Source organism: Suncus etruscus, chromosome 16, assembly GCF_024139225.1.
Source record: "Suncus etruscus isolate mSunEtr1 chromosome 16, mSunEtr1.pri.cur, whole genome shotgun sequence".
NCBI lineage: Eukaryota > Metazoa > Chordata > Mammalia > Eulipotyphla > Soricidae > Suncus > Suncus etruscus.
The window spans coordinates 21,634,424-21,661,552 of record NC_064863.1 but is presented as its reverse complement, the minus strand read 5'-3'; the positions used below and the strand labels follow the sequence as shown (position 1 = coordinate 21,661,552).

The 27,129-nt window shown below is 44.1% G+C and overlaps 1 protein-coding gene across 1 annotated transcript in view; it reads left to right on the top strand.

The window, feature by feature from the left end:
- SEL1L3 (SEL1L family member 3) overlaps positions 1-27,129 on the top strand; it is a 126,467-nt gene that overhangs the window by 73,909 nt on the left and 25,429 nt on the right. Inside the window, 7 exon segments of the mRNA XM_049790005.1 lie at positions 101-241; positions 5,289-5,351; positions 7,935-8,111; positions 10,994-11,121; positions 13,653-13,736; positions 25,403-25,493; positions 25,602-25,686. Of these exon segments, the coding sequence (XP_049645962.1) occupies positions 101-241; positions 5,289-5,351; positions 7,935-8,111; positions 10,994-11,121; positions 13,653-13,736; positions 25,403-25,493; positions 25,602-25,686 (769 nt within the window).

Genomic DNA, 27,129 nt, shown 5'->3' with positions numbered 1-27,129 from the left:
TTCTTAGTTGTCACTGTAAAAAATTCAGAGCTCGGGTGTCCTTCCGAATGTCAGGCTCTCCCCAGTGTTGCTTTAGTGTTAAATGGCTGTTGTCTTGCAGCAACGCTTGGCCCAGATGTTGTTCTGGGGACAGCAAGGGGTGGCCAAGAATCCAGAAGCAGCGATTGAGTGGTACGCCAAGGGTGCACTGGAGACAGAGGACCCTGCACTGATCTACGACTATGCCATCGTGTTATTTAAGGTAAGCAGGATTGGGGCTAGAACTATAGTACAGCAGACAGGGTGCTTACCTTGAATGAGGCTGACTTGAGTTTGGTCCTTGGCATCCAGTTAGTCCCCTGGGCACTGTCAGGCATACAGGTAATTTCTGAGTGCAGAGCCAGGAATGATCCCTGAGTATTTCTGGGTGTGGCCCAACAACAAATAAAAAAAGGTAAGCAACACAAGGACGATGGAGAAATAGATAATAGAGCAGGTAAAGTGTTTGCCTTGCATACAACTGTCCTGAGTTCAATTTCCAGTATCTCATATGGTCTCCTGAACTCCAGCAAGAGTAATTCCTGAGTACAGAGCTAGAAGTAAGTCAGTCCTGAGTATTGCCAAGTGGGTGAACCCCAAACAAAACAAACAAACAAACAAATATAAGGTAAGCAGTGTGGAAGTGGGGCTATTCTTATCAGATTGTCTGGACCTTATTTCTGGTATACCCATGGGGCACCTGTAACTGGAGGAATTCTAAGCTCATTCTTATCAATCCTGGTAAAAAGGGATCCTTAAATTTGTATTTATTTTTAAAAAGAGATGCTTACTTCAAGTCAAAAACAGCTGTCTGCTCAGACTCATGACTCTTGGGCTTAGGACCTGGATACCCTTGGCTTTTGCAACAACAGTGGCATTCCAAAGGAGACACCTGAGTTTTATGGATGGGTACACAGCCACCTTCCCCCTAAATGCAGCACATCCATCTCCCATTACCCCCTGCCTCTCCCAGGCAGAATTGTCATTGAATTACAGTTGAAACAAAGCTGTGTTTGGGCTCCATCCCAGCAGTTCTGTTGATCAGAACAAAGGCTTTGCTTTTATGCCAAAAGTCAAGTAGGGGGGCCAGTAGGAAGACTACCACCCCCAGGAGGTAGGAGTGTGTGTGAAATTTTGAGGTTTGCTATGTGACCGATAGCCATTTCCCTGAGGATCACTTGAGCTCATAGGACAGTGGCCATGACCACAGCTGATGGTAATCAGAGGACAGATGGTCCGCACTAAATCACTGTGTCTTATATGGAACCATGAAGTTCGCATGGACTTGTGCTCATGACCTGCTTTACAAATACGACTGCATTAAATCCTCACAACAGCCAGGCAAGGCAGGACCCGGGGTGTGTTATGGCTGCTATTTAATGTGATCACAAGACCACAAAAAGGCCTGAAGACTTGCCAAGTTTGCACAATTGGTATGTTTTAGGCCCTAGGACCAGGGTCCAGGCACGTGGCTTCACTCCAGATACTATTTTCTAATCTTGAAAAAGTGAAAAGCCTATTGGCTCTGGTAAAGGAACCGGAACCCTTGGGCCCTGTGTCATGCCCAAAGCAAGCAGTTGCTGTGGTATTCCCCCCACCCCATTCTCAGCTAACACATGTCTTGAAACAAGAATGTGGGTCACTGTGGCCAGAACACAGCTGTGGCCACTCACTGCTGAATAGCCACAACTCTCTCTCCCCCCCCCCCAAAGCCCTAAAAGCTACTGATGTTTCTAGTTTCCAAAGTATAGTCCAAATTAGAACCTGGACAGTTGTCAAATCAGGATTGAAAAGACTGGATTCTTCAGCATATACCAGGGCGCTCGTGTTTGCTGTCAGTAAACATCCATTCAGGGCTGATAAAATGCCACTCTGTGTGCTAGATAGAGGAAGAGTTGGAAGCAGGACATTTGGTCCCTGACCTTCAGGGCTCCTTGCTGATGGAGAAAACAGAGATAGGCCCAGAGAAGGGGACTTGTTGTTACATGTGGTTGGCCAGTGTCCAAAGTGCAGAGACAATAAAGGTCTGGACACCATAGGTCAAGCATTACTTCTGCCTTCCAGGAGGTGACTGACCAGGGTGAAAGACAAAGACATGAATAAACGAGTCTGGTGTGACATCATTTTTTTCACCAGCTCGCTCTGATTTTCCCACCTTAAAGCTGTTTTGGTTTTTCTTCATCCTAAATTTTCCCTGGGCAAGATGAAGAAAGCCTGTCAGCATCTCTAGGAAGATATTTGCCTTCAGTCAGATTGTCTTTATTTAAAAAAAAATAAATAATTAGAGCACCATCATTTACAAAATTATTCATAGCTGGGTTTTATTTTTAATATTTTTATTTAATTAAAGAATAGTTATTAATGGTTGAGACTTAAGCATATATTTAATTAATTAATTAATTTTTTGGGGTTTTGGGCCACACCCGGCGGTGCTCAGGAGTTACTCCTGGCTGTCTGCTCAGAAATGGCTCCTGGCAGGCACGGGGGACCATATGGGACACCGGGATTCGAACCAACCACCTTTGGTCCTGGATCAGCTGCTTGCAAGGCAAACGCCGCTGTGCTATCTTTCCAGGCCCAAGTATATATTTTAACACAAATCTCACCACTGGTGTCAACTTCCTCCACCAGTCTTTTCATACTCCATATACACAATGGAATATTATGCAGCTGCAAGGAGTGATGGAATTATGCAATTTTCTAAATCCTGGTTGTAAAGGGAAGATATCATGTTTAGTGAAGTAAGCCTGAAGGAGAAAGACAAACACAGGTCTATAAAACACTGTGGTCTATAAAATAAGTGGATGAAGAAATGTCAAGTAGTAAAATGAAATGCCTAAATCATGTTTGACCCAGAGTTTATGGAGGAGAAGTACAGAGAGAGAAGGAATATAGGTAGGAAGGAAGATGAAAAAAGGAAGTAATGGGGAACAGGGATTAGAACTTTAGCTATGTTGGGGATGAGTGAGAGTTGTATAGCTATTACATCCAAAGCATAGACTCAGAAACACTAAAAACACAAGACCTTAGCTACAACCACCAAACTTTGCAATGTGCTTGTCCAAATGACCAGATTGCTTTTGAATGTTTCATGTGAGAAAGCCCTGCACAGGAAATGAGCTTTCCAGACGTAAAGAATAATACTGTGCCCTTGGTTCTGGGCATTCAGATCATAGCAAAGATGGCGCCCTTGGTGGTGGATGGGGTGTGAATATTCACAGCAATACCTGCCCTGCTTGAGTCCATCCAGTGGATAGAGACTAACCTTTCTGCCCGAACCGGGGCTTTAATTTCTCTCCTTTAACCACTTGCCTTGCTGTGCGGGTTTGTCTGTGGCACCTTATCTTTCAAGAAAGGATCCCACAGGTGATAAAATAACATGTTTACTGGGAAATCCCTGACCTTAAAAATCAGAGCCTCTAAATTCCAGTTATAAGTCTCTCTGGAGGGCTGTAAAGGAGTCAATCCCTCTGGGTCTGCTTTTTATTCTACAAAATAAAGAAGTTAGAAAAGAAAAAACTTTCAGCTCCACCAGGTTTTGTCGTTCTGGTCTTTCTGGTATTTTCCCAGAAGCCCCCAAACATGAACTACTGGTCTGTCCCATTATTAATCCTAGGAGATTCAATTGTCCTTCTCTCTTGCTTCTCCTCTAATTAGAGGAGGTAATGATGCTCTTCTGAAAAATATTGTCTTCTCCATGCTGCTTCAGCTGATCAGTTTTATTTAAGTGGAAAAGTTGGAGCGTAGTAAGAAACTTTTTGTATATAATAATAAAAAAAAAACTTTTCGTGGACTCTGCATATTTATTTTGAGCTCCAGAAAAATAGAAACAAACCAATGCCACAAAGAGGGGATGGCAGCACATTATCCTTTCTCCTTTCTCGAAGGGCATAGCACAGAAACAGACAGGAGAAAATACAGTGAATTGTAGAAACCTTGATTCAGTGAGCTCCATCCTGCCTCTGCTGCTCCCCCGCTGTGGGAACCTGGGCTGATTACTCAGATTAGACAAGCTGACCCTAGCACTGGGGGGTTGTGAGGACTGGATTGGATGGGACCCTGGTTGGTCCATGCCAGTTTTCATAAGAATGAACCCTCCTGTTTTGTGCCTTCCCCACCTACCTACATAGTGTTTAATCAGAGCAGGGCCAGACCCCTTCACATTCTGTTCCATGCACAGTCACCAACCTCTGGTTGTTCAGGGACCTGAGTAGCAGGAATTTTGTCTATGACAGCAGTGTCTTTTATTTAGTTGACTTCTCAGTGCATATTGGCAGGCAGAGATGGGGAATCTTTTTCCCACCTGTTTTTCCATCCCACCCTTTCCCCACATGGATGGCTCAACATGGTCCCAAGGAACACCTCTCGTAAAGAAGTAGCCTAATGCCCCCTTTCCTCACGGTGTATGGAACACTTGATTTTTTTTTCCCCTGGAGGAACTCAATATCTGATAGTGTTGGGGGTAGGTAGGAAGGGACAAGGGCTGGACCCTTCATAGCAGCTTCCAGGTCTGTTTCTAAAACCATGAAGTTTCTTTCAAGCCACCTATGCAGCAAGTCTTGTGAGGACCCTAGAAGCCAAAATGACAACCTGAATCATGCTTGATAGGTCTATGTGGTTATAGTGCTTTATTCTATGCACAAAGAAGTGAGCCCCTAATTATGTATTCAGGAAAGCATCTGAGACAGGAGGAGAGAGAGAGAGAGAGAGAGAGAGAGAGAGAGAGAGAGAGAGAGAGAGAGAGAGAGAGAGAGAGAGAGAGAGAGAGAGAGAGAGAAAATATAATAGTTTCAGGCACTTGTCTTGCATGTGGCCAACTCCAGTTTGATTCCTGACACCACAAAGCCCCTGGGCACTCAACCAGAAAGAGCAGTCCCCAAGCATCTTTGGCTGTGGCCCCCAAACTCAGTAGGAAAAAAAATAAACAGCAGCAGCAAAAAGGAAATGAAAGCCATCTAAAGACCACAACTCAGCTTTTCCCAGTGACCTGAGGGATTTGAGATTCTTTTCTGATTCATGCAGAGTTGTGGGGAGGTGGGGGCAGTGAAGCCAGTAGTGCAGGGATTGGGGTGGGGGGCATGTCTTTTCTCTACAAATATAAGCAAAATCAGGGCAAGCAGGCAAGACTCTGCCTAGAGAAATCTTTCCGACCGGGCTTTTTTAATTAAGGCTTGGGTTTTATTTTTAAATGTTTTCTACTGTGCACTGGCATGTCTGTGGGAGGTTTGGGTTTATTTCCTTCGTAATAGTTGCTATTTATCTTTGTTTAGGGTCAGGGAGTCAAAAAGAACAGACGGCTCGCCTTAGAGCTAATGAAGAAAGCAGCTTCCAAGGTAACACTTATGAGTATTGTCAGAAGAAACATCCCATCCACCACCCTCCCTCCCCACTACATAAGCCCCTACACCAGGCTCCCAGAGCTGGAGCCCAAATAGCCAGTCCTGCAAGCCTCTTCCTTCCAAGCCCAGTTGGGGATGCAGGCAGGACAGAGGGGTCACTGGCCTGGCCTGATTAGACAGTTTGCAACAACAGAAGCCTGCTACAATGGCCAGAGCCCAATTCAATAGCCGAGGTCACTTTCCGGTCCCTAGAATGCAGGCCAATTTTGTTTGAAGGCTGAAATTATAATCACAGCTCTCCTGATAATGAGTAGCAGTGTGTGTGTGTGTGTGTGTGTGTGTGTGTGTGTGTGTGTGTGTGTGCATGCACGCTGAAGAAGGGGGCTCCTTAAAAAAATGAATAAGTACCAATTCCACAGCATGAAGGCACCCTCAGAAAGTTAACTCTGCCCTAGCCAGTCCCCCTGGCTTCCCAGGCATAAGCTATTCTTCAGGTTTATTAATGGAATGATTTTGCTTCTTCTTTCTTTCGTTGTACTCATTTGTTTGTTTGTTTGATGGTCATATGTGGAGATGTTCAGGGCTTCTTTCTGACTCTGTACTCAGGGAGGACTCCTGGCAGGATTTAGGGGACCATATTGAACCCCTAAGGATTCAATACCTTAGAGCCGAGGATTGAACCAGGGTCGGCTACCTGCATATTGTGCCCCCTCCCTTTCCTCTTTACTGTTATCTTTGCTCTCCTTTACTTCCCTTGGTCATGGACACTTGGGAGGGTGCAGGCTTGGGGATGGGACTCACACACACCAAATTCAGGTGCATTGAGAGCTCAGATTTGTGATCATGCAGCACTGTGGCTGGGGATGGCACAGGCACAGGCAGCAGGATGGGGCTCATGGCAAATGCTCTGCCACTGAGCCAAAACTTCTGGGGCTGTTCCTGACTTCTTTTAACCAGTGAGTTCCAGCATAGCCTAGCAGCATAGCATGGAGGCTCTAGTCTCACCTGTAAAGACACACATGCTGCACACATCCCTACACACACACACACACACACACACACACACACACACACACACACAGAATAAACCAAATCAGAATCAAACAAGGGGAACTGGAGAGATAAGATGAGTGAGTATCACATCACAAAGAATGAGAATAAACAGTGTTGGCGGGGATGTGGAGAGAAAGGAACTCTTATCCACTGCTGGTGGGAATGCCGTCTAGTTCAACCTTTATGGAAAGCGATATGGAGATTCCTCCAAAAACTGGAAATCGAGTTCCCATACGATCCAGCTATACCACTCCTAGGAATATACCCTAGGAACACAAAAATACAATACAAAACCCCCTTTCTTACACCTATATTCATTGCAGCACTATTTACCATAGCAAGACTCTGGAAACAACCAAGATGCCCTTCAACAGACGAATGGCTAAAGAAACTGTGGTACAAATACACAATGGAATATTATGCAGCTGTCAGGAGAGATGAAGTCATGAAATTTTCCTATACATGGATGTACACGGAATCTATTGTGCTGAGTGAAATAAGTCAGAGAGAGAGAGAAAAACGCAGAATGGTCTGACTCATCTATGGGTTTTAAGAAAAATGAAAGACATTCTTGCAATAATAATTTTCAGACACAAAAGAGAAAAGAGCTGGAAGTTCCAGCTCACCTCAGGAAGCTCACCACAAAGAGTGATGAGTTTAGTTAGAGAAATAACTACATTTTGAACTGTCCTAATAATGAGAATGTATGAGGGAAATGGAGAGCCTGTTTAGAGTACAGGCAGGGGTCGGGTGGTGAGGAGGGAGACTTGGGACACTGGTGATGGGAATGTTGCACTGGTGATGGGTGGTGTTCTTTACATGACTGAAACCCAAACACAATCATGTATGTAATCAAGGTGTTTAAATAATAAAAAAGATAGTATAAATCACAGTACATTAAAAAAATAAAATAAAAAAAAAGATGAGTGAGTATGGCACTTGCCTTGCCTGTGATGGACCCAGAGCCAATTCCTAGCACAAAATTACAAAACTTACCAGGACTGAGCCCTGATGAGGCATACAGCCAGAAGTAAATAAACCCTGAGCATTGCTGGATGTGGCCCCCAATCCAGTTAAGCAAACAAAAGAAATAAAACAAGGGCCTGAAGAAATGATGGGTGTTCAAAGCACTCACCCAGATAGGTAAGTCTCCTGGAGACCACCCCAGCAAGGCGGGTGCCAGGGTGCAGGGGAGAGCTCAGGGCATTGTGGTACAGTGGGGACAGTTAGAGACCCCCTTGAAGACTAGAACCAATGGCCCATAGAGAGACCATCATTGCAGAGCTGGAGGCAGGAACCCCCACAGCAGTCAGATGGGACTCCAGGGTGGGGGGTAGTACTGGAGCTAGCTGGGATTTCAAGCATCTCATTCTTCTTTAATGCAGTCCTCCCCCCATCTCATAAAAATAATAGGAGAGGAGGAAGGTTTTGTGAGACTTGAGGATAATTCATTCACAGCTTTGATTCTCTTGAGGTTTCTTTTTTCCTTCTCTTAAGTCATCTCATTCTTGTTCTCAAATCCAGGGATTGCATCAGGCGGTCAATGGACTGGGGTGGTATTACCACAAATTCAAGAAAAATTACAACAAAGCTGCCAAATATTGGCTGAAAGCAGAAGAAATGGGGAATCCAGATGCCTCATACAATCTTGGGGTCCTCTATTTGGATGGCATCTTCCCGGGGGTTCCAGGAAGGAATCAGGTAAAAATTTAAGTCTCCCACTCAGCTGGTACTGCTAGCCAGGAAGCCTGGGGGAAGGGACCCTCCGGACTCAGCCTGGACAAGGCTCTAGGATAAGTGACACCCTTCTCAGACACAGAATGTGCTAAAAGAGCGACAGGTTCTGGGAGAAGGAGAAGATACTGAAGAGGAAATAAAGGGCAAGTGGCTCAGTGTTTCTTGTATAGATTCTGTGAACACAGGAATGGTGGACAGGTGCTTGGCCAGGAAGGGACAACAAATAGGGATTTTTGAGCTGGGATCAGATGGGGCTGTTTAAGAGAGCAGTAAAAATGTTGATAAAAGCAACTATGAATTATCTGCTTGGGTTGGGGGCAGGAGGAAGGACTTGGGCCACATTTGACTTGCTCAGAGCCTACTTGTGGCTTTGTGCTAAGGGATCACTCCCATAATGCTTAGGGAATTGTGAGAGAAATTGATGGAAATCTGGGACCCTGAGGGAAACTGGCAGAGATGTATGGGCATAAGGAGAAGTAAAGGAAGGTGGTGAAGAATATCGAACTCAAGAAAGACCCAAATCACTAGGCTGTAGAAATTGAAGCTGAACAGTTAGTTTAGTGCAAACCCTTTGGTTCTGCAAAGTCACCTCAGTTTAACTGCAGTTTTGCTTGTATGACTCCACTTGTTTACTTTTCCTTTGCTTCCACATTTGATGACATAAAAACGGTGTTGCCAGGGCTATCTGAAGTCTTGGGCTGTAAAAATAAACCCCTTTATCTTCTACCCACCTTAGAATGCAACCTCTATTCCTTGAACTTTTTGAATCATTTGGTACAGGGGTTGAATTCAGTCTCCCTTGTGCAGTACACATACTCCAGCCCTTTGAGGCATCTCCCTAACTCAATGGGAGTCATTGTTGAAACAGGGTAAGGTATCTCTGATATGTGGCATTGAAAAAACTCATAGAAGGGAGAAGAACATTCTAGAAGAGGAAATAATCAGGGCAGAGACCTGGACTGAGTAAGGAGGGCAGAAGCTGAAGGGAGACAGGGAGGGACAGGAGGGTGGCAGATGAAATGACATGCCTGGGTCATTGTGAAGACACAGCTGCTCTGTTAGGGTCCAGAATTGAAAGATGAGACCACACGAAGTGGATTAAAAGGAAGCGAAGTTTTATTCCATCACCAACAACTTCAGACTGGCCTGCCAGGGTCACCTGCCAAATAAGAGTCCCCTACCTGGGGTCACAAGCCAGTTTGTATAGGATTTTGCACAGGGAAGTTCACGTGGGGGAATGGAAACTAATCCTTAGTATGGTCAAATGCCTTAGACAGCTCCTTGTGGTTTATACCTGGATTTTGCATTATGCCACAGAAAAGCAGAACTTACTCTCAAGAATAGAGAACTGTGGAGTGATAGTACAGTGTTACAGCTCTTGCCTTGCACATGGCTGACCCAGGACGGACCTGGGTTCGATCCCTGGCGTCCCATATTGTCCCCCGAGGCAGGAGCAATTTCTGAGTGCATAGCCAGGAGTAACAACTGAGCATCACCGAGTGTGGCCAAAAACAAAAACAAAACAAAACAAAAAACAATAATAAAGTACTACACATATAAAGCAGACTATGCCCAAATGGACTTTCTCTGGTTCAGAACCAGGGCAACCAACTCAAGATCCAGGATGAGCTATGAGCAGTGCACGAAGCACTAGGGTTTACAAGTCTCCCCCCCTTTTGGATGCTAGTGTACCCCAAGTTGAGGGAGACAAAAGTGGGGGGGTTACAGATACGTTGAATCTCAATGTGTGAGGCCCCGGGTGATGATACATAGTCTTTGAGGGAACAAAGATGGAGGAAACATTTAGTGTGTGGTGGCGGCAGCAGCAGATTCAGGAATGGAAACCACATCATTCCAGAGACATGGTCCTGAGAGTAGAAAGAATCTACCATTGAGTTCCTGCAAACCTTTTCAGGGTTAGGAGACTGGCAGAAACCCCATGTGCAGCAGCAGGAGAAACAGGGTTTGTCTCTCAGTTAGAGGGATTTGCTTATGTCTGCAAGGGCGGTCTTGGACCAGAACAGAGCAGTGCTCCAAAAACCCACGCTTCACTTCACGGTTAGAAAGTTCTAGGAACTTGAGAACAGACACCATGCACGGGCCTGGTTTCCCCTCTGCCTGTTTATATTTTTAGACCTTTGAGCAAGTGTCTGGTCACCCTCCCACACGCCTGTGAGTGTGGAGATTTTATTGTCATATTCCTGTCCTCACCTTCCTTCGCAAAACGGCAGCTCTTGTTGTTGGTGTTTGGGGTGTTTTTATCCTTGTTATTTTTTTTGTACACACATTGGAAGAAAGGGAATGAGCCAGGTTAGGAAAGCTAAGGCCTGAATTCTCCACTGTATGGCTGATGTGTTTTCCCTGTCTGGTTTACTGGTGGTAGAAACTAGGACATTTACTTCAGGTGAAGTTCTAGGCCATAACCCTGAGAGTCCTAAATGTTGTGCCTTATTTTCTGCTATGGACAACATTTATTTTTGAATGGAGGGGTCTATAAGACTATACCTGGCAGTGCTCAGGGCTGACTCTTAGCTCTGTGCTCAAGGAGACCCTAAGGGATGCTGGCGATTGAATCTGGGCCTGCTTCATTCAAAGTAAATGCCTAACCACTGTGCTATCATTTTGGCACACTGCTCTGGACAACTTAGTCAAATAGTCAAGGTTGTCACCTTGGAGGATGTGCCTGGGAGTGACTAGCTGTCAACATCAAACTTGACTTATTTTCTGGATCCAATCAGAGGTTGTGGGCTGTGATAATATTGTTTCCCTGGGCTGGGAAAGGGGCGGGCAGACTCCAGCCTGGAGTACTCCACAGCCCAGTGATGCTGGTGTCTCTTTTCTTGCAGACTTTAGCTGGTGAATATTTCCACAAGGCTGCCCAGGGTGGGCACATCGAAGGTACCCTCTGGTGCTCTCTCTACTACATCACGGGTAACCTGGACACTTTTCCCCGAGATCCCGAGAAGGCTGTGGTGTAAGAATCTGTCCTGTCTGCCCCTGTGGGAAGGAAAAGCTATCCCCTGCATGCAGCATGCCTGAGAAAGTAGAATTTCTCAGCTTAGTTTCTCTGTAGCCCTGGGAACTAAGAACATTCTGGATATTTCTATATGTTATTTGTTCTTTGTTTTGGGGCCACACCAGATAATGTTCAGGGGCCACTCATGGTGGGCCATTCCTGATGATGCTTAGAGGACCAGATGATGCCAGGGATGGAACTTAGTCCTTTGCATGCAAAGCATGTACTCCAGGCCCTTGAGCTTTGTACATTTTAATTTTTTGTTTATTTGTGCTTTGTTTTGGGGTCCCATTTGGCTGTGCTCAGGGCTTACTCTGGGCTCTGTGTTCACGGATCATTCCTGGTAGGCTCAGGTGACCATATGGGATGCTGAAGATCAAACCTGGGTGAGCTGCATGCAAGGCAGATATTCTATTCACTGAACTCCAATGGCTCCAGACCCATTTTTGCACATTTTTAAAAAGATGTAATTCAGGAAAAGAATATGCAACAAAGGCCATGTGCATCTGCTATGGTGTTATGTAAGAAAAGGAAAGTTTATAGACCTCTGCATCAGGGCACTGTTGCTCTAAACACCTGCTTTTCCAAAATGGTTTTTCATATGACATTTGAGGTCAAATTCAGCCTGACTAAGTTCAGTCTTAAAACTTGATTTAGATCATGATGCTTAAATAAATATATGATTAAAAAATAAAATAAAATTAAAACAACAAAAAACTTAGTTTAGATAGTCTTGAGGTTTTTACTGTTTTTAGGATGTTTGGTGCAAGTATTTATGGGTTTTCTGGTTATCCTCCTTTATTGATTTCTACCTTTAATGAGACCATGATCAAAGAATATGTTCTAGATAATTTCAGACCATAGACATTTGCCAGGGCTTGCTGAGGACTATTAAATGGCTATAAAAGGACTTATATTTTATAAGTATAAAGTAGAAAAGGCCTTATAAGTATGAAAGGACTTATACTTTATAGTCTATTAAAAATAGTGTGTATTTTGGGGTTAGCTAGACACAAAGCTCTACAACAAGAAATAGGTGATTGGTGGTATACACTTACTTATATAGGGAGATATCAAGGTGATTAATTGTATTGTTTCTACTTTTGGGGGAGTTTGGATCACACTCAGTTGTGTTTCTGGCTGTTCCTGGCTCTGTGCTCAGGAGTGACCCCTGTCAGTGCTCAGAAAATCATATGTGTGGTGTCAGAGATTTGAATTGGGTTATCAGCAGGATGCCTTAATCCCTGTACTATCTCCCTGGCACTTTGTTTCTTCATTCTATATCATCATTGAATGAAGAGCACTAAATCTCTGTTATATGCTTATCTGTCTTGCCATTCAGTTCTGTCAATTTTATCATTTTATATATATTGAATGCCAGTCTATTATATATACTTAATATGTCAGTGGGCCCCAAAGATTTAGAATTTATTTACTTCCTGAGTTGCCTATTTATCTATTTTGCTTGTTCGTTTTTGGGTTTCATCTGGCAGTGCTCCGAGCTTACTTTTGGCAATGCACTCAGGAGAATCACTCTTAGCTGGTTTGGGGGACCATATGGAATGCCAGGGTTTGAACTTGGATTGAACAAGTGCAAGGCAAATGGTCTACCAGCTATTCTATTACTCCAGTCTCTCCCTTAATCATTATTAAATGGCTTCTTTATCTATTTTGGTGGCCTTGCTTTCAGTGTACTTTCCTTTGGTCATAGGGTAGTTATACCTGCTTTTTATTTATTTATTTATTTTTGCTGGTGTTTTCATGTTCTGTCATCTGCATCCTTTCAGTTTACATCTTTTTCTAGTCTTTTAATTTGCCTCTTGGAAGCAATAAATTATTTGATTTTTTTTTGCATCTCTTTAGTCTCGCAACTATAGCTTTTAATTGGTGTCTTTAGGCCATTTACGTTTAATATAACTGCCAATACATTTGTTTTTAAATCTATTCTTTATTTGTCCTAGTGGGATTTTGTGTCTTTTTCTCTATTTATCAGCCTTTCTTTATGTAAATTAAAATTTTGAAAATCTATTTCATTTTCTCCAACCATTAGCTTATAGTTACATACTCTCAATTTCTCTTTTAGTGGTTTGCATATCTAAAGATTACAACAGACTAGTTTATTATTTATAAACCCCTCCAGGATAGATTGGAATTAGAAGTACAATAGGGAAGCGGTTATGATGTGAAGTGAGCACTGCAAGGATTAGTGAATGTGAAATTTCTCTGCATCACTGGATACTCGTCCTTATGGACCCGGCATCTGTTTCCATCAGTGAATACTCCCATGTATCCATGGAAAAAAGAGACTAAATGTAAAGCTCTCCAAATACATCTTTCTTTACCTTTTTAACATTCAGTTTTGGTTTGTTGCCCTATGAAAATTTCAGCCAGCAAAATATTCCCCAAGTGGGATTTATTCAGCTCATATGCATGAAGAAAAGCAATTATTTAATTTGCCACCATTCGGCTTTTTTCTCTTTCCTTTCCAGATGGGCCAAGCACGTTGCTGAGAAAAATGGCTACCTGGGCCACGTGATTCGCCAAGGCCTCAACGCCTACCTAGAGGGCTCCTGGTAAGTTCAGGCCCCCACCTTAGAGCAAACTTTCTCAACCTTCCCCTGTCCGTGTTTTCAGGGTCAGTTGCTGAAATAGCATCTTAACATTCATCTTGTAAAAAGCATCTTGCAGGAACTCCCTGCCCTCTAGTAATGCGATTCAGTGCATCACAGAATGATTGGATGTTGATTGGAAACAGAGCATTTCCATGCTTAATTATACCCAAAAATTAGTTCTCGAGGGGTTGTGTCCACATTCATCAAGTTGAAAGACATGCACATGCTTTGCCTTCCAGCTCATTGTAGTTTCAGAGTCTAGAGGTGTTGCAGAAAATCTAGCTGACCCTCTGCCTGTCACTGGAATGATTCCAAGATTTCTTGATGCCCAGAGAATTTAGGGCTCCAGTTAGATCCTCCCAATTATGTCTTGTTTGTTTGTTTGTTTTCATTATTTTTTAATTTAAAGCACTGTGATTTACAAAGTTATTTATAGTTAAGTTTTAGACATAAGTATTAACCCCACTACCAGTATTAACTTCCCAACACCAATGTTCTCAGAGTCCATTTCATACATCACCTGCCCCTCCTAGCCCAGCCTGCCATCATAACAGGCATCTTTTAAAAGTTTGGTTATTAAAGTTTGGGTCTCATGATTTCAATGTTCTTGACTCCATGGTTTGAATATTTAGTTCTGTCCATTCTGAACACTATCAGTGCACCTGAGTCCCCTTGTTCCTGTCCCTCATTATTTCACATTTAACTTTTTCATCCTCCACTCAGTTTTTTTCCTTCTCCTCACTAAACTCTGGGGCCTAGTGTGTTCTCGACAAACCCCATTTAAACCATTGCATTCCTTCATGCAGTTACTCTAAATACTGCATATAAGTGATATCATAGTGTATTCATTCTTCTACTTCTGGTTTACTTCATTTAACATGATATTTTCTAGTTCCAGCTATGTCATGGCTGCATGACTGCAACATTCCTTACAGCTACGTAGTATATCATTTTATATATATATGTATACATCTTCATGATCTACTCATCTGTTATTGGGCATACCAGCTCTTAGCTATTGTGTTGAGTGCTGTGATGAATAGTGGTGTTCAGACACCCTTTTAAATGAATATTTTATGGTCCTGAGGATAGACATCCAAGACCCTTGTTGGGTCATATGGCAGCTTGATTCTGAGTTTTTTGAGAACCCTCTATATTGTTTTTGCATAGAAATTAGACCAGGCAGCATTCCCACCAGCAGTGGATGAGAGTTCCTTATTCACCACATCCCCACCAGCAAAGATATTCCCAGTACTTTTGATATGTGCCATCCTAATTGGTGTAAGATGATATCTCACTGTTGTCTTGATTTGGATTTCCCTAATGATAAGTGATTATAAGCATGTTTTCATGTCCAGCTCTGTCTTGTACTGAGTTTTCCATGACCAGGAGTCAGGAAAGACTGCAAGTCACTCCTCAGTTCTCCCAAGTCAGCACCAAGTAACTTCCCTTTTTTGGCCTTTTTCAGATGATGGAACATACCCATCCTATGCTCTCTGAAATGAGGTACCCCCAAGTACTTACAAGTACCTCCCCCCAAGTGTGGCTTACAAATGCCACATTCCTACTCTGTCCATGCCCATGTTCACCTCTGCACACTTTGCCTTCAGTCAAACACTATCTTTTCCTTCTACCTTTCCTTCAGTCAAACTCTGGCACTCTCTGCTGCTTTTCCCTGGGGCTACATTCTCTGGGCTAGTTTATTGCCTAAGCAATCTGGGTATTTCAGTCATAACTAAAAAGGATATGCAAATCAGGACAGATCCCTCCGGTCCACTGCCTCAAAGACATTAGGCCAGACCAAGCATCGATCAGACTCTGATCCAAACTGCAATTAAAAAGGAAAATCTAAATCCACAGGCACACATTCTTATTTCCTTCTTGGGTCCATGGGTATTCGTATAACCAACAAATGACATCACAGTGAGTGGGACTCTTAAAGGAGAGGATGAGCTTAGTGAAAATAGCACTAGATAAAAACATTTATGAAGGGCTGGAGAGAGAGAGTTCAATGGGCTTTGCATGCAGGGGGCCTGAGTTCCATCACAAGCACCACATGGTCCTGACCACTGCCTGGGTTTGGCCCCCAAATGAAACAACAAAAAAGTTTCTTAGTATTTTATTTTTTGCTGTTGTTTGTTTGGGGTCACACTCGGCGGTACTGAGAATTGAACCCAGGTCAGCTGTATGCAAGGCAAGAGCCTTACCCACTATACTAACTTGTTGCCCCTATTTTTTTTTTTTTTTTGCTTTGTTTTGTTTTGTGGCCACATTCAGCTGTGCTGGGAACTACTTCTGGTTCTGTGTGCAGGGGGTGATTTTGGAAGTAGGAAGAGAATCTAGTAGTGTTGGAAAGTCACACTGATGCAGACAGAGCATGTGCTCAGTCAGTCCTTTGAGCTTCTCCCTCCCTAGCCCGCAGTTTTATATCTTCTTATGGATAAATATCATTCAAATGCAATGTAAAATGCAATGACAATTAGTATTAATAGAACATAATAATGTTATTCAGCATACTCATAACAAATGCCATAGTTATAAATTTTATTTTTATTATGCTTCACACAATTAGAAAGACATTTTTAATGACATTATTTTCTAGTCAATGTAATGGTGATGCCTTATTTTGTTTGCCAAATGAGCTTCTGTTTATAAAACTCCCACATGTGACTTGAATTCTCTCTTGCCTTCCACATTTTCTACCCTTTGCTCTCACAGTTTCTTGTGGGAAGTTAAACATTGACCATAGCAAAGTCCTCATCTCTAGACTCTTCCCAGTGGCCTGGCCATTTTACAGCCTCCATTAATGTAAGCACATACCCCAACATGTCACAACTCTCCCTTGAAGCATCCCTACAGTGGGTGACTCTCCACAGGGTGTTGAAAAGATGGAGAGGCAATAGTAGACTCAGGTCTAATTGGGAAGGCACTTCATATTTGTACTCTTAAAGAAGTGATGTTTCTGGAGTTGTGTGTGTGTGTATAAACTCTCATTGATTAAAAATTTTTTGAGAAGGGGAAAATAGGCCAAATATGTTTGGAAATTTATATCTGCTAGCCCTTTGCTTTCTCGCTACTTTTAAAGATAATATCACAAAGCACTACCTCATTCTTTTCTAAAGAATGAAGGAAGAGGTGAACAAAGCATTTTGTTGCCAGAGATACACAGATGGAATTTGGCGAAGGACCAGCCTCATCTCTCCCTATTTCATCGCACCATACTCTACCCAAGGACCTGTAGTTTTTTCTATGCCTGTATATGACCCATGGGCCTTTGCACCACCTGTCCCCTTTGCCTTCAGTCCTCTCTCATTCCTTTGGTCCTTCTGTGAATATCATGACTCTTCCCTCTTCTTGGTTGCCCTCGCCTAGGACTTATTACTAGGCCTTGTGCGTGGAAAACTCTAAAGCACTGGAAAGGGCTCTGAATCTGCTGAATGAATGAACAGAAGCAAATAGTAATGGCAACTGTAACTCAAGAGTTCTGAGCAGCATCTGAAGATCTTTGAAGGCTCTGGAGAGGAAAGGGTGTTGCCTGATTGTGTGTGTGTGTGTGTGTGTGTGTGTGTGTGTGTGTGCGCGCGTGCGGTGTGTGTGTGCCTCAGGTTTATCTTCATGCTAGAAATAGCAGGTGGTATGGCCTTGCCTGATGGATAAAATTTTCCCCTAGCCACCCAGGGATCAGCCTTTAAGATCAAAGGAATTACAGGAACAAAAAAATATGAAGATGGAGTTCAATTCAGAGCGAGTCTGGAAAATTTTTAAGTCATTCAGTTTTCCTTGAGGGTAAGACTTGTAAAAGAGAATGAATGATGTAGAACAAGACCAAAGAGGTGCTTCTTGCAGAAAGTTTGAATGGTAGGTAATTATATTTTGGACCTCATCTGGGAAGCAATGGGGAGCCAGCCCACATGGTTTGGGGAAATAGAGACTGTAGCAGCAAGCACTGATCTCGGGATGCTCAAACTACTATTAGATAAGAGAAAGGAGTGGGAAAGAGAGACGAGTTCTGAATTGCTGCTTTGGGGAGCTGAGCCTGTGTGCTGGGAGGCTGGCTTTTCTCTTTCATCATCCAATCCAGTCATATGGTTTAATAATGTTTCATACCTTCATATCCTGTGTGTCTTGGAACTCCTATTCTCTCTTCATGTGTTTCTTGGATGTGAACACATGGATAAAAACAAAGACAACGCAGTTTTTCTGTAACTGTAGCTGATGTGTACAAAATACTGTGTGAGCTACATGTGTGATCCAGAACGAAATCAAATAAACATTTTTCAGCCTTCCACCCTACTTGAGAAAATTAATTGTTGCATCTGTTGAGATCGAAGCAGTGGTCTGGGCTGCCTCTTTGCATGTAAGGGTTAGATCCCCTAAGTATTGCTATGAGAGATCCCCATGCACTGAGGCAGGAGTAGCTCCCCACATTTCTGCTTCTGTGTGTGTGTGGGGGGGGGGTGAGGGGTGTGGAAGAAAGGAAAACTAAAATAGAGGCCAGAAAGAGAGTATAGTGGTTAAGGCTCTTGTCCTGATCCTACCAACCCTGGTTTGATCCCTGACATTATATGATCTCCTGAACAATGTCAAGGGTCATTCCTGAGCACAGTGCCCCTAAGAAATAGCTCCTGAGCATCACTGAATGTGGCCCATGTCCCCCTGCCCCAAAGAAAGTGAAATGTGGAGCGTGGATTGTGACACAACCTGCACATCCCCCTCACACAGAGTCAACAGTGAGTACTGGCAGTCTTCTCCAAGACCCAATAGGATGCTATGTCTTGACAGTCCCTGAACTGTTTAACAATTTCACTTTATAAGAATATGGTTCTCAGGGGCCCAAGTGGTGGCGCAAGGGGTAAGGCATCTTCCTTGCCTGCGCTAGTCTAGGACAGACCACGATTCTATCCCCTGGCGTCCCATGTGGTCCTGCAAGGCCAGAAGCTATTTCTGAGAGCATAGCCAGGAGTGACCCCTGAGTGTCACTGGATGTGGCCTAAAAACAAACAAACAAACAAACAAACAAAATATGATTTTTCGAGCCAGAGTGATAATACAGTAGTATGCAGGACAGTTGCTTTGCACGTGGCAAACCTAGGTTTGATCCCCGGTACTCATAGGGTCCTCTGAGCACTGCCAGGTATGGCCCCAAAACAAAAGAAAGATTATATATACTATATAATTCTTTTTTTACTATATAATTTTAAATAATAATATGTAATCCTCCATATTTAACACTAATATATCCTAAGCAATAAACTTAGGCTTCTTTGCCAGCTTATCAGAACCAGATACAATTCTCTGTTGGCTTTTTTTTTGTTTTTGTTTTTGTTTTTTTTTTGGGCCACACCTGGCGATGCTCAGGGGTTACTCCTGGCTGTCTGCTCAGAAATAGCTCCCGGCAGGCACGGGGGACCATATGGGACACCGGGATTCGAACCAACCACCTTTGGTCCTGGATCGGCTGCTTGCAAGGCAAACACCGCTGTGCTATCTCTCCAGGCCCTCTGTTGGCTTTTTATATCTTATTATAATTTTGATTTTTGGTGTCAGAGGTCCAACCCAGGGTCTCATACCTGTAGAGCACCACAGAACCCTGAGGTACATCACCAGCCTAAGTATATATTTATACCTTTTCCCTTAGGATCTCACATGATGTTTCTGAGGGTCATATATTTTGGTGCAAATATCTGGAAGGTCACTTATTCTGCTGCTGTCCAGTGCATTTATTTTCTAGTTTTTCTATAAATACATTATTTGGATTGTTTCTGTTTTTGAAGAATAACAGGGTTGTGAATGTTGTTTGTTAAGTATTTTTTGGTTTGTTTTTTTTTGTTTTTGTTTTTTTTTTGGGGGCCACACCCGGTAACGCTCAGGGGTTACTCCTGGCTATGCGCTCAGAAGTTGCTCCTGGCTTGGGGGACCATATGGGACGCCGGGGGATCGAACTGTGGTCCGTCCAAGGCTAGCGCAGGCAAGGCAGGCACCTTACCTCTTGCGCCACCGCCCGGCCCCTGTTAAGTATTTTTTAATTTTTATTTATTTATTTTTATTTTTTGGGTCACACCCGGCATTGCTCAGGATTATTCCTGGCTCCAGGCTCAGAAATCGCTCCTGGCAGGCACGGGGGACCATATGGGATGCCGGGATTTAAACCAATAACCATCTGCATGAAAGGCAAACGCCCTACCTCCATGCTATCTCTCCGGCCCCATTTTTGTATTGTTTTAAAACTCGTCTGTAAGCAGGACTTATTCCTGGCCTGTGCTCAAGGATCACTCCTAGAGGTATTGAGGGACCAGATTGGGTACCTGGGATCAAACCAGAAAAATTATTTGTTTGAAGTAGAGTAGTTAGAAAATGAGAGGAAAAAAAAAAAAAACATGGCAGAGAGACATTAGGCACCCCATGATGGCATGTGCCTTAGGATTGTATATATTCTGGTACATAAAATGTTTTTGAGAAAGAACAGGAGAAAAACCTCTTTCTAATTAACAGGCCTGGGTGAGACCACTGGAAAATATGTTTGGGATTTCAGAATTATACCATTTGTTTTCCAAAATAACATCACCTGCTGCTCTGTGTACATTTTCTGCCTCTCCCAACCCTTCCCCATTTCATGTCGATGCTAAATACATTGATTTGTGGCATTGATATCTTGGCAGGTCAAGATATTACCTTTAATAAGATATCCTTGTTAGTTTGGTTCTAAGACCTTTTTGTATTAGCTGGAAGAAGCATCTAACTCAAAACCTGGAAACAAAACTCTTCTATAGCTCCAGTTCTCAAAGCCTCCAACCCCAACCCCCACTCCCAGGGTTAAGTGGGGATGAGAGAAATACTGGTCTCCCCCACCCTACCCCTAAGTCTTTTTAGGGTACTATCTATTTTGCTGTAGTAGAACTAAATCATCCATCAATGTCCTAAGTCCACCCCCTTTCCATTTTCTGTGAGGGAATTTATTCTGGATGTTATTTTCAAATTACATGTGTCAGTTTGATGAGCTGGTACTTCTCTGCATCTTTCCAAGATTTAGCTAGGATGGTTCTAAAAAGATGTGTCATTGAGAACCGGGCTTCTCACAGTTTAGGCTTTACCCAGAAGAGAATCTTGTCACACCTGGGGCTGTCTTTTGACATCCAGAGAAGTCAGCCTGGGAGAAGGCACCTTCCTGTTGTTCCATTTCTCTTCCCCTCAACCCCTCCCTGACTTGATCTACGAGCATTGTGTTGTGTTGGTCTTTGTTTTAAATAAACCCCCAAATATTTAGCTCAGGGCCTAGGTTATGCGAGGTTTCATTAAGACAAGCTGGCATGCAAAGTTCCCTATGGATGAAATGTGCTTCTCTGCTCAGGGCTAGGGTTTCAGGATTCCACAGAGACCCCAAGATTTGTTGTGGTTTTTTTTTTTTTTTTACACCCTTCCTGTGTGAGCTGCTTCAGGCACCAGCAGAAGAGAGAGCACAGAGGAAATAATAGAATTGTCTGAGAACTGCTCAAATTCACAGCAAGCAGTCCAAGGATTGGTTATTAATATGTATCCCTAAACATTCTAGAAATGCATGTGCCCAGCTTGGAGTGGGCGAGTAGCAGATGTGTCCCTAAATTGGTTCTCCCTCCTCCCTGTCTGCACTCCCAACACTCCCTCACCCCACCCTCCAACCATGCTACATCCTCATCAGAGCGACCATACAGTGACCAATTACACTGTAGTGCATTGGAACTGGATGTTTTCTTTGGCTTGTGGAACCCCAAGGAAGTTCGTTTAAGGACCACACATGGCTTGTCTTTGAGCTTTCTGCATGTTGTCTGGGCTGAGTGCCTGTTTGTTCCAGGAATTTGCATCTAGAAAGATCTGTAATTAATACTTCCTAGCAGTCTCTGTTGGACTAAGTTAAGTCGGAACAGCTAGTGGAGAAGCTGGGGTTTCTGCAGCAGTGGTGTGTGTTTGTGTGTGTGGTGTGTGTGTGTGTGTGTGTGTGTGTGTGTGTGTGTGTGTGTGTGTGTGTGTGTGTCCAAGGGCTCCAGAAGGAGGGAGATCTAGCCTGGGGGGTGCATAGAGAACGTCTTCAATACGGTGGCAGGGCTTGCCTGTGTCTGATTGTTTCTCCCAGACAGGAGCCAGCCAGAGCTGCCTTTCTGTCCAGAACCTGAGCTAACATTGGTGCTTTTCAGCATGTCTTTTTGATGCATTCAGGGCACTTCCTCTAAGGAAACAGAGAGAGTGCCATGAATGGCCCCCAGCCGTGGCATATCTGTAATTGGACAGTGCACATTTTCAAGTGAAACTTGTCCTCTGCCACCAGATACTAGAGACAAGAAACTTCCTTTAAGAAGCTGATCAGAGAGACTCAGCTCTTCTAGGCATGGCAGCCTCGAGCCTGTTGACCTCCAAATCTGAATAGCTTATCCCCTGCCATCTAAGAAAACCTCATTTCATTTGATTTCTTTCACTCATGGATGCAGGAAGCAGAACCCAGATCCTGGGGCACAGGCATCATATGCTGCACTGCTGAGCCCCAAGCGGGCCCACTGTTAACTCTTGCTAATAGCACGAGCCAAATTCGATATAGTACTGGCGGTTCAAGGGGGGCTGGCTCTAAACTAGACTTGAAAAAAAACCAGCCTATACCAGCACCTTCCCTCGTCCCTTCCTGGGGGAAACTTGAGGCAGAGGTGTGTGCTCAAGGACTCCAGAGAACCAGGTCCTTCTGAAATTTTGGTGATGCAAATCTTATTGCAGGAGAGGCACTTTCTCCCATACCCTGCTCTGAACCCTTGTATCTGGAGTTTGCCCTGAGGGTTCAGTAACCACCACATGTGATTTTTTTTTGCATTTTTTTGCAAAGATAATGCATATTTTTTGTAATGGACAACATTTCCAGTTGGCCCATTGCAATGTGGGCCAAAAGCAATGGGCTGGAGGGCTTTTGGCCCACATCTGGTAATGCTCAGGGATTACTCTTGATTCTGTGCTCAGATATCACTCCTGGCAATACTTGGGAGACCCTAAGAGGTGCCAGGGATTCAGCCGGAGTCATCTGCATGACAAGCAATCCCTCTACCTGCTGCACGACCTCACTGGTAACTACATGTGCTTTTCACCAGTTCTGGAAGAACATGTCAAAGGTTCTTGGGTCGTGCAGTTGCAGTCGTGGGTTTGTTCTCTGGGTCTATTCACCTCAGCTCCCCCTCAGCATGAGTCACGGCTAATTGGTCGGTGGCATTGGGTGTCCCTGGAGCAGGAGAATCTGCTCACTCAGCAGCCATGCACTACAGTGTGTGAGAGGGAAGGTTTGACTGTCCTCATCTCACCTCCTGGTTGCCTTCCTAAGGGGGCAGCCTGCTGTGCAGTGTAGAAAAGAGACTAGTTTTTCTTGGGTCAGTAACACAGCAGTAGGGCATTTGCCTTGCATGTGGCTGATCCAGAATGGACATGGATTTGATCCCCGGCATCCCATATAGTCTCCTGAGCCTGCCAGGAGCGATTTCTGAGTGCAGAGCCAGGAGTAACCCCTGAACACCACCAGGTATACCTCCCCCACCCCACCCCCCAAAAAGAAAGAAAATAATAGGCAAGAAGTCTTCAGGGTCTACTTTTCTGAGTTTACCTGTAGCCTCACACCTCCTTCCTCCCTCGGACAGTTCTTGGGGAGAGTAGAAATGAAGAACATTATTCTTGTCAACTACATAGACTTTATGGAGGGAAAAAAAAAGCTTGAGAACAACTGTTCACAGATCAAATTAATCTGTCAGCTGGGAAGTACATTGAAGATGGAGGAAATCAGATCCATTAAAAAGCCAAGAAAGGGAGAATGACGTGCGTGCTCATCACCTAGAAGTGCTGCTAGAGTTATGTAGATAAATTTGTATTATTTTATTAGTAGTAGCCTACATGCATCTGTACCGGAGACAGGTGGATTCTGTTTTATGGTTGTTTTCCCAAATAGTTTTTGCTTTGGTTTGGTTTCACATTGGTTTGGCGGCCTCACTCAGAGGTGTTCCTGGCTCAGTAATGGGGGATCAGGCTTTGCAGTATTCAGAGGATCAGGCAGTGTTAGGGATGGGACTGGCCTTCCTGCGTGCGAAGCCTGAACTCAGCACTTTGAACTGTCTCTCTCACCATGCTTTAGCAGAATGAAAGTCTGCTCCTTCTCACTCCTTTCTTCCACTGGACAGACAGATTTTTGTTTTGGTTTAGTTCAATTTTGGGGGCCACACTCAGCAATGCTCTTGGCTCTGCACTCAAAAATTATTCTGTTTTCAGGAGACCATATAGGATGATGTGAAATAAACTCAGGTTTTTTGCATGCAAGGCAATCACCCCAACTGCTGGACTATTGCTCTGGCCCCTGGAGAGTATTTTTGCATAGATCCTTCTCCACATTTTTGTTTGGTTGTTATGGTGATGCTGAAGATGAGGGTATGCACTTTGGAGGTGCACTGCAGGGGATGGAATGGGTTGGGGATGGTATTCTGTCACAAGCCCTTTGAGCCATCTTCCCAACCCAACTTTGGCACATTTTTTAAACTTGTCTTCTGGGGCCAGGTGGGGCTTATTTATTTAGTCCTTTTCAGAAGTTAGTTTTGGAGAGTGTTGGTTCTCATGGGAATCTCTGACCCATGAACTTGAGAGCCTCCGAATCTTTGCACAGATCTCTGATGACTTTTTATATTTATTGAGTTGATCATTTTGATTTTGGACCCACTTCTGGCTGTCCGAGATCACTCCTGGCAGGAACTCAGGGAACCATTTGTGGTGCCAGGGATCAAACTGGGACAGGCATATACAAGGCAAGCGCCTTAGTTGCTGCAATTTCTCTCCCTCCGATAAGTCAAGTGGGCCTTTCTCAGGAGAGGACTGTTAAAATAAGAATCTACATGGGGGCTTAGATCTCCACAGTAATTTTTCTCCTGATCCTATCCCAGCAGGGGCTATAGCCTGAGTTCCAGATCCTAGGATCTTCTCTCTATGTTTCCTTTTAGGAATCTCATGCCAGCCTTCTAGCTAATGACAGGCCAACTCTGGTCTTGCGATTATTCAATTGCTGGTCTTGTTCAAGGCTCATTTCCTTTCTTCCCCAAGATGTCTTTGACCCTTGCGATCTCTGCCCTTGTTAATTGTCTGTCCTTTGCCAAACTTCTATGGTTCCACAAAAGCTTGGCTTTGATTAATTAAGCTGGCTCAGAAACCTGAGCCCCAGAAAACCTTCCCCACGACAAAGGTTTAGAAAGCTCAGGAACAGATTTCCTGATGCCACTCATATCTTAATAAGGCCTTGGAAATTCAAGCCACCTCCCCACCCCCTTCCCAGGCTAATAAAAGAAGTAGACAGCAACCCCAACCACATTCCATACCCCGTTTGGCCAGTAGAGGTAGCTGTTGTATCAATGAGCTCCCCTGACTTTATCTGTGAGTTCAGCCTTTAAGATAAAAAAATAAATCAGCGCAGGCAGTATTTTTAACAACAGTATTTATTTAAGAAAAAACACACACACACACAAACTCATGATTTGGCGGTTTTCAAAAAAAAAATACTGCTTATTTTGTGCCCTCTTCTGTTTGAATATAAAGCTCTGTGAATAATAGTAAGAGCCACTAAATAAAATTTATTATTAATCGTCTATTTTTAGGCACGAAGCTTTGCTGTATTATGTTTTAGCAGCAGAAACTGGAATTGAAGTGTCGCAGACAAATTTAGCTCACATCTGCGAGGAGCGGCCGGTAAGTGCGTGTACCCTTTCCAGAATACCCACTTAAGGTCCATGAAGGCCATGTGCTGGGTTGCAACATTCATGCATTAACTTTTTCTCCCCTTTCCCTTCCTTTTAGGACCTGGCCAAGAGATACTTGGGCATTAATTGTGTTTGGAGATACTATAATTTCTCTGTTTTCCAGATCGATGCTCCTTCATTTGGTATGTAGAGCTGCTAAATGGAAGCCTTGCTGCCTTGAATGCTTTAGAAACAGGGAGGCTAACAGTGCGAGACCTGAGGCAATTAGACAGGGACGTGAAAGATTTCTGCTCTTTTGTGTCTCTTTGGTTTTGTTTTTGGATCATACCTGGTGATGTTCAGGGGTTACTCCTGGCTCTGCACTCAGGAATCCATACTCGGAAGGCCATATAAGATGCAAGGGATTGAACCAGGTTCACTGCATGCAAGGCAAGCGCCCCCCTACATGCTGTACTGTCAACTCTAACCCCAAGATCTCTGTCCTTAAGGGTTTGTCTCTTCTGTGCCCTGAGCCTCCTGCAGGTTCTTTTTGGGGAATTGTGGTCTAAGGTTTTCTTGGTTTTGGTTTTTTGGTTTTTGGGCCACACCCGTTTGATGCTCAGGGGTTACTCCTGGCTAAGTGCTCAGAAATTGCCCCTGGCTTGGGGGGACCATATGGGACGCCAGGGGATCGAACCGCGGTCCTTCCTTGGCTAGCTCTTGCAAGGCAGACACCTTACCTCTAGAGCCACCTCGAGGGCCCCAAGATCTCTGCTCTTTTTTTGGTTTTTGGGCCACACCCGGTAACGCTCAGGGGTTACTCCTGTGGCTATGCGCTCAGAAGTTGCTCCTGGCTTGGGGGACCATATGGGACGACGGGGGATCCAACTGTGGTCCGTCCAAGGCTAGCGCAGGCAAGGCAGGCACCTAAGATCTCTGCTCTTTTTTTTTTTTTTTTTTTGGTTTTTGGGCCACACCTGTTTGACGCTCAGGGGTTACTCCTGGCTATGTGCTCAGAAATCGCCCCTGGCTTGGGGGGACCATATGGGACGCCGGGGGATCGAACCGCGGTCCTTCCTTGGCTAGCGCTTGCAAGGCAGACACCTTACCTCCAGCGCCACCTACCCGGCCCCAAGATCTCTGCTCTTAAGGCCTTTCACTTTACCCTGAGGCTCCTGTAGTTTTTTTTTTTTTTTTCTTTTTTTTTTGGTTTCTTATATGTCCTTAAACACTTAGTAGAGAGGGTCAGAAAGTGTTCCCCATCAGCCTTGTTTTGTTTTCTTTTGGGAGCACAGCCGGAAATGTCCAGGGGTCACTCCTGGTTCTGTGTTCTGAAATTACTCCTGGGCTGGAGAGATAGCATGAAGGTAGGGTGTTTGCCTTGCATGCAGAAGGATGGTATGCATATCCCAGCATCCCATATTATCCCCCGAGCCTGCCAGGAACGATTTCTGAGCTTAGAGCCAGAAGTAACCCCTGAGCACTGCTGGGTGTAACCCAAAAGCAAACAAACAAACAAACAAACAGAAATTACTCCTGATGGTGCTTGGGGGAGCATATGGGATGCTAGGAATTGAACCTGGGTCTACTGCATGACAAACAAATGCTCAATTTGCTCTTCTATGGGTCCGGCCAGAGCCTTCCTT